Source organism: Watersipora subatra, chromosome 1 (genome assembly GCF_963576615.1).
Source record: "Watersipora subatra chromosome 1, tzWatSuba1.1, whole genome shotgun sequence".
NCBI classification, from domain to species: domain Eukaryota; kingdom Metazoa; phylum Bryozoa; class Gymnolaemata; order Cheilostomatida; family Watersiporidae; genus Watersipora; species Watersipora subatra.
This window is the reverse complement of record NC_088708.1, coordinates 77859942-77868299: the sequence shown is the minus strand read 5'-3', so window position 1 is coordinate 77868299 and position 8358 is coordinate 77859942. Positions and strand designations below refer to the sequence as shown.

The window sequence follows — 8358 nt, the reverse complement described above, 5'->3', positions numbered from 1 at the left end:
TACGTTTGATTCCATCGGACAATTTCCATCATATAGAAAAGTAAAACGACGCTTAACCTTCGGAAACGCCTTCAGACCATCTACATTGGTTATTGCGCCTTCTCTATCGGCTTATCGCAGGTCAATTTTGCGAAATTTTCTTGGAGGTACGTTTCATTTTTACGATCGTATTTCTGGTTAAGTCAAGGCCAAATGTAAATAGCCCAAAATTTATTACATTTACGTATATTAATAGGCAACAATAATACGCACTACATTCAAAATCATAGGCATTTCATTGACGTCTATATACATCACATACCCCAACCGCTACATTACGGGTAGTGCTCAAATGGTCACTAAGCAACCTCGGCATCCATACACCCGAAGCTGTTTTGGAATATCTTTTTGAATCGTACAGATCTAACCATGGCAGAAGAACTTTCAGCTGATAAAAAAGAGGATAAAAAAGCAGTGATTCATACTTATCCACTTATTCGGGTAAAAATATTTCAATTTTATAACCCTTCAAAATTGCAAACAGCAAGCACTCACATGTATTTAACATATTCGTGCAGGTTGTGAGCTGAAGCGTACATTGGTTTTGGAAGACTTGTCATTCAACAGTTTAATTATTAGCTCTTTTCAACTTTGGCTCTTGCTCACCAAGATATGTAGAAATTAACATTTAATAATATAAAGTGTTCTTTGTTAGCGACATAAAAACAATGAAAGATTTGTAAGAATCTTGCCTCTCAACTTTACCTGAATTTACTTCACTATTTTTTGTCTAATGGTCTAATCTGCTTTAAACGGAATTGAGTGTTGTAAATAAAACTAATATACATTTAATATCCATAAACCTTCCTTACCTTCCATAAAGCTTCCTTCTGTTATAGTAATATTTAATACGATTGTTTTAGATATAAGATAACACGCCATGTGTTAAACAAAACTAATACTGTGCACTTTAGTGGCATCTTTTGAATTGTTTTAATCACTTGTTACTCTCTGAAATACTTTTTGAGACTTTAAAAACTAGCTGGCAAAGGTTCTTGCAAAGATTTTTCCATTTCGATGTAAAATACTTGTTACAAAAGTTAGAAAAATTTAGAGCTGTTCAATTTTTAATACACAATGTTTACGCAAATACAAATTTGGATTAAATTCCTGTAGCAGACAGATCCTTATAACATTTTTATATTTGTAATTATAGCATTCAGATATGAATGATGAAATGAAAACAGAAGCCATGGAATTATGTGTTACAGCTTGTGAAAAGTTCTCCGCTAATAATGAGGTTAGTAGTGACCCGAAGTTGACATAATTTTACCATAACTGATCAACTGGTGTTGCGTGTCAACAATGCTGATTACACAAATTATGTACATCATGTAGGCAGCGGCTAAGATGGTAAAGGAAGCTATGGACAAGAAATTTGGAGCATCTTGGCATGTGGCTGTTGGAGAAGGCTATGGATTTGAGATAACTCATGAAGTCAAAAACATTCTATATATGTTCTTTGGTGGTACAATGGCGATTATCATGTGGAAGTGCTCATAGATCTGTTACTTTTGTTATATTTAGTAATTTATTGTGTTAAATAACAATATTATTATTTAATATAAAGATAAAACCCATTAACCCAACAATTATAATTACAACATGTTTGGCACGATGGAGTCATTGTAAGAGAGCGAGTTGACTAGACTTTGTATTTAGATTCAGAGCCATCAGGTAAAATGAGACAAACGGTGCGGTGGTCTGACCAGTTCAGCCTTCCTGAGCGGGTCGTAGGGCTAGGCTTATCCAATGCAGAGCTTCTCCAGGGCACATTGTAAGACTTCACACATTTAGTATGTTGTGAGCCAAACAAAGAACTAGAGGACGTCTGCAATATATAACACAAACACAAGAAAGTACTTTAGCGAACGTAAAGTATACTATGACATGACACCAACTAGACAGCCGCTACTATCTCTACTAACCTGCCAAAAGTGTACTTTACAATCTTGTGCTGAGTAGCTTGCTAGATATTTCCCATCAACAGAGAAACATGCTGCTACGACAGGTCCTTTGTGTGCTGTTATGATCTACAGTAGAAAGTCTTTATTAAAAAGCTACAATGAATATAGGTAGTTGTTGGGTCCAAAACATGAAAAGGGCGATGAAGGTATAGCGGTGGTAGAATTATTGATTTACTCCTGCAATTGAGGTACAAGCATGTAATTACCTCCTTAGAAGAGGCCTTAAGGTAGAGCATCATAGCAGCTGTTGGGGAAGCCTGGAACGGTATACTCTGTAAATACAAAGTGTTCAGCATAGAAATACATAGTATGAAATGCAATGAATTTTCTTAAAACAATCCAAAGCCATAAGTCATAAAACTGAGGACTTGGTGCAGACAGAAAGGAGTAGTAAATCAGTAAATTATTTTGATAGATCTAACCTGTGCTTTGGTCTGTTTGATCTCGTAAAAGGCTAGAGCTCCATTTCTTGAGCCAACGCATATGCGCCTTGTCTGGCTGCAGTAACTTACCATAGGGAACCTTTAACAGAATCACCAGATTACAACATTAAAAACAGAATGCAAATGAAGGAGTGCAGAGTTACAAGTTAGGATATATGAGTCAAGAGACAGTAGTCAAGAGACAATAGTCAAGAGACACGATTCAAGAGACACGAGTCAAGAGACACGAGTCAAGAGACACGAGTCAAGAGACACGAGTCAAGAAACACGGGTCAAGAGACACGAGTAAAGAGACACGAGTCAAGAGACACGAGTCAAGAGACACGAGTCAAGAGACACGGGTCAAGAGTCAAAAGACACGAGTCAAAAGATATGAGTCAAGAGACACGAGTCAAGAGACACGAGTCAAGAGACACGAGTCAAGAGACAGGAGACGTGAGTTAAGAGACATGAGCCAAGAGACTTGAGTCAAGAGACATGAGTCAGGAGATGTGAATCATGAGACATACTTGCAGAGAGCTGGGAAGGTCTCATGAAGCCCGTTCTGTTTAATGCTGTTACCGTCCAAGCAATGAACAGCTACATCCATCGTCTACAACCATAAGACATTCCCAATTACTCATTTACAATCCATCTCTTTATCACAGCCAAGAGTTATACCTACTTATTCCCCTTGATTCCGAGGTTAGGTATTCCCCTTGACTCCGAGGTTAGGTATTCCCCTTGACTCCGAGGTTAGGTATTCCCCTTGACTCCGAGGTTAGGTATTCCCCTTGACTTCGAGGTTAGGTATTCCCCATGATTCCGAGGTTAGGTATTCCCCTCGACTCCGAGGTTAGGTATTCCCCTTGACTCCGTGGTTAGGTATAAACTCCGCTATCCATAACTCAAAGGCTAATCATGAAATCAACTAAGTTCAACACAAAAACTAGGCATCAAATTTACTGTCCTTCACGTAAAGGCTAGGCATTGAATCTATTGTCCTTGGCAATAAGCTGTCTTCACTGCATCACGACCAATCCAGTATTCAGCTACGTGGGGCAGTCAGCATTCCAGGCCATTTTCAACAGATCAAAGCCTCTGTTTTAACAGCTTTATTTACATAGACTAGTTCTGGGAAAGACTTACTTCTGTCAGTAAATCTGAGACATCAGTGGGAAGCTTCTCTATCAGAATCTCTATAATTCTCAAAATCTCAGACTTGGCACGCAGCAGCACAGAGCTTTGTACTTGGGTCCCTGACTGGGCATTTTGAGCTGCCGCATTGTTACGTGCTACCTGCAATCATAAAAAGATTTTAGTTATGTGCTACCTGTAATCATAGAATATGTTAGTTATGTGCTGCCTGCAATCATAGAATATGTTAGTTATGTGCTACCTACAATCATAGAATATGTTAGTTATGTGCTAGTTGTAATCATAAAACATCTTAGTTACGTGCTACCTGCGGTCATACAATATGTTAGCTATGTGCTACCTGCAGTCACATAACATGTTAGTTATGTGCTACCTACAATCATAGAATATATTAGTTATGTACTACCTACAATCATAGAATATATTAGTTATGTGCTACCTGCAATCATAGAATATATTAGTTATGTGCTACCTGCAATCATAGAATATATTAGTTATGTGCTACCTACAATCATAGAATATATTAGTTCTGTGCTACCTACAATCATAGAATATGTAGTTATGTGCTACTTGCAATCATAGAATACGTTAGTTATGTGCTACCTGCAATCATAGAATATGTTAGTTATGTGCTAACAGCAATCATAGAATATATTAGTTCTGTGCTACCTACAATCATACAATATGTTAGTTATGTGCTACTTGCAGTCATAAGATACGTAAGCATAATGCCCCAATGATGGCCCAAGACTCATAAGTTACTCCAAAAGTTACCACTGAAATGCCAACTAAGGATCTGCCTAAATCGACTGTAAAAAAAGCTAGCTTTCACTAAAATGAAACAAGAGCTTATGCACCAGGGCACCTTATACACCAGGGCACCTTATGCACCAGGGCACCTTATACACCAGGGCACCTTATGCACCAGGGCACCTTATGCACCACAGCACCATGGCTGAATTCTGCTGACAGCTCCAATGCAGAGTTATGGCTATGATTAAGTTGAACAGGTCCCATCGAGCTTTAATTCTTCAATGATGTCATCACCACTGGGTTAAAAAAATCGTGGCCACTTGTACAGAGGAAGTACATTGTGAAGCGTGCGGACAGCAGGCAGACCTGTCGTTCTATAAGAACATGATCACTGACAACCTACTAGGGTAACCTACTAAGGTACAATGAGAGAGTAAGAAAGAGTACACACCTCCTTGGCCATACACGTAAGGAAGGTAGCTGGCTGAGCTGTGGCTATTAGGGATAGCGCGTGTCTCGCGGTTCGACACGCGTCCGAAGCAGCTGGTAAGGGCAGGCCTGATTGACTGTTGCTAGAGTAAGAGAAATCAACTCCTAAGTTTATAATTAGACCTACTAGCATGCGAGGTCAGCTGATTCTATGCATTACACGAGGAAAAGTCAGCTTCCAGCTGCTTTGTACCTGGGCAGAAGTTTGTCTGCTGGCACACAGATCTCTAACAAGCCAAGCAGTATAGCGGAGACATCGATGTATGGCTGCCAGACAGAGAATCCGCGACCTAGAAGGTCGATGGCTGCTCTCCGGATGGGAGCATTAGCCGAGAGCTTGCACTGCTGAGGATTGAGAAGAAGAAAGGATAAGGCCTTACCTGTAAATAAAAAGGAGAGAAGACAAACAATATGGAACACAATTTCCTGGTTTTAAATAAAAACATTCCACTAAAGAAGATCACATCTGCTACAACATTATGAAATAGTCTTACTGGTATGCCATGCAAGAGAGAGTGAATGCGCCTTTGTCTGCGATGGACGCACTCGACTAAACTCCAAGTCATTCCCAAACTCTGCTCCGATAACTCCTAACATAACGATTGCAGTCGCTTCGAGCCTTCTTTTGGCACTGTTAACTCTTCTGAACTTCGGTTCATCTAAAAAAAACTGAGTCAAAGGTCACACCTTCAAATTGTGGACAAGGCTTATGTAGTCTAGTGTAATGCTACAGGCACCAAACAGCCACAATTATACAACAGTCCTTAGTAGAAGTGTAGTTGTAAGTTCCTGCACGTAGCTGTAAGATGCATGTAGCTGTAAGATGCAGATAGCTATGGCGATAAAACCAGTCATACGATTATTAGCAAAGCTATAATGTGCAGAGTATTTTCATGGAACCAATATTGTCTACACTACTGCATCTGGGACAAAGTTCTCCAATTAAAAACATTCCTTAAACCAACAGCATTCTAGAAAAAACTCTCTAAAGCATAGGAACTAGCGAAAATATGAAAATGGTCAAGCCGGTGATTTCCATACAAGTTATTGGCATGCCACATCTGCAACAACCTACGCTAGAAAGCTGAAAAATCTTTACCAAGAAACACGACTTGTAAATATGGGAAAGGTCACAGTGGTGACTTCCTGAAGAATTAGCTTCAGGACCATATATACATTAGGTTGAGTACGTACCGCCTTCATCGGCCACCAGCTCATACTCAGGCTCTGCCAGGCAGATTGACCCGTTGGCATCATCTATGAGATCTGGCATGAATGGAGCCCAGTGTTTAATAAGCGCCTTACGTCCATCCGCGCCAACCCTCCTCAGCTCAGCTAGCAATAGAGCCTGTGAGGCTTCTCTTACCTACCAACAAGTAATACAAAAATGAGAAAACGCAAAGAAACTGCTAAAACAATATTATAATTGTTATTATTATTTCAAGCGTAAGTCTCGGGCACCTAACCTGAATTTACCTTTGGATGACCACAGGCTAGAGAAAAGATGTAAACAATTTTCTCAGCATCTGAATTAACCTAAGAGAAATCTGAAAAGGTGACGATTAGAGTTGAGTGCTTGAAAATTAACCTCAAATAATTTTCTTACTGAGGACTAAGGAAAGGCTTACAGATTGACTACTAACAGCACGATGCATAAAGCACTATTAAATGACAAGAATCCAGCGACAAACTTTTAAAAATGATTTATCAAAACGATTTCCCTCTTACACTACTCCCACCACTTAATGAGAGTTTTACATCTGAACATCCAAAAAGAAAGTCGATTTGGAAGAATTGAAGAGATAGCGAAGCTTATTGTCAGTTCACACCTCGAGGCACCTGTCCTGCCACCTGTTGGCGAGGAGGTGAAGCTGCGGTCCTCTATAATCGGGGCTGTTTATCAAATCCGGTAAAAGAATACAATGCAATGCTGCCAGAAGACTCCATCCTTGTTTGATTTGCGACTGCTTAGACGCCTGCTGCTCAGCCTTGCTAACTTCATCCACAGGTTTCTTCTCTCTGCAACAGGCAGAAAAAACAGCCATTTTGCTTGTCAAAATGCTCAACTTGAACAAATCTCTGCTCACTAACATCTATTAGCATCTATTAGCATATATCATCTGTATATAGCATATATCATCTATTAGCATATATCATCTATTAGCATATCTATTAGCATATATCATCTGTATATAGCATATATCATCTGTATATAGCATATATCATCTATTAGCATATATCATCTATATATAGCATATAACATCTATTAGCATATATCATCTGTATATAGCATATATCATCTATTAGCATATATCATCTGTATATAGCATATATCATCTATTAGCATATATCATCTGTATATAGCATATATCATCTATTAGCATATATCATCTATTAGCATATATCATCTATTAGCATATATCATCTATTAGCATATATCATCTGTATATAGCATATATCATCTATTAGCATATATCATCTATTAGCATATATCATCTGTATATAGCATATATCATCTATTAGCATATATCATCTATTAGCATATATCATCTATTAGCATATATCATCTGTATATAGCATATATCATCTATTAGCATATATCATCTGTATATAGCATATATCATCTATTAGCATATATCATCTGTATATAGCATATATCATCTATTAGCATATATCATCTATTAGCATATATCATCTATTAGCATATATCATCTGTATATAGCATATAACATCTATTAGCATATATCATCTATTAGCATATATCATCTATTAGCATATATCATCTGTATATAGCATATAACATCTATTAGCATATATCATCTATTAGCATATATCATCTGTATATAGCATATATCATCTTGAAATTGTAAACATTAGGATAAAGTGTGTTGTTCTCGGTTAATATTCTTCCATAAACGCGTTCGCGTACGTTCTGCTTAAAAAGGAACTGCAAGAGCTGGCCATGCGGTCTTCATGCATCACAGGCAGGAAATGTTGACTGAGTGGCCATGCCTTGAAGCCAAACAATAGCATCAATAACAATCATGTCTTTGAAAGATATAAACCAACATCTATATCAGGACAAAGTTAGAATAAGCACACCTGGGGCATTCTTACTTAATTAACAAAAAAACTATAAATGAAAATAAATGTGAGGCAAATATCGCCTCATCAATAGAAAGCCTCATCAATAGAGAGCAATAAGATGAGACAACAATGAGCGAACATACGCTGATGATTTCATAAAGGTAGCGTTGCCAAGACTCATGAGAGTATTAGCCAATGAAATGACAGAGAGAAGGTGCTGAGTTGTAAGCGCCTGCGAAACCTCCCAGAGTTTTGTCTCTGGCGAGGAAATCTTTTCCTCGTCACTAACAGCAGGTTTAGGCAGCATGAATGTGGCATGTCCTGTACTCGACAGCAAACCGAATGATATTGGCTGGTTAAGTCTACAAGTGTAAAACATCTGTGTTTAGGCTGCCATTCTGGATATGAATACAGACAGAGGTATATAACATGTTACCCACAAG

The 8358-nt window shown here is 38.3% G+C and overlaps 2 protein-coding genes across 2 annotated transcripts in view; one reads left to right on the top strand and one right to left on the bottom strand.

Annotated features, from left to right (window-relative positions):
• The first annotated feature begins 352 nt into the window (after positions 1-352).
• LOC137410519 (dynein axonemal light chain 4-like) lies at positions 353-1637 on the top strand. The gene is made up of 3 exons (XM_068095948.1): positions 353-480; positions 1196-1279; positions 1378-1637. The coding sequence occupies exons 1-3, from the start codon at positions 409-411 to the stop codon at positions 1540-1542; spliced, it is 321 nt and encodes a 106-aa protein (XP_067952049.1). The 5' UTR covers positions 353-408; the 3' UTR covers positions 1543-1637.
• Positions 1562-8358, bottom strand: part of LOC137410515 (WD repeat-containing protein 7-like) — a 30250-nt gene continuing 23453 nt past the window's right edge. The window contains 12 exon segments of the mRNA XM_068095943.1: positions 1562-1870; positions 1968-2072; positions 2213-2278; positions 2429-2528; positions 2959-3041; positions 3578-3727; positions 4791-4977; positions 5022-5208; positions 5323-5487; positions 6023-6194; positions 6658-6847; positions 8059-8277. Of these exon segments, the coding sequence (XP_067952044.1) occupies positions 1685-1870; positions 1968-2072; positions 2213-2278; positions 2429-2528; positions 2959-3041; positions 3578-3727; positions 4791-4977; positions 5022-5208; positions 5323-5487; positions 6023-6194; positions 6658-6847; positions 8059-8277 (1810 nt within the window). The 3' untranslated portion in view covers positions 1562-1684.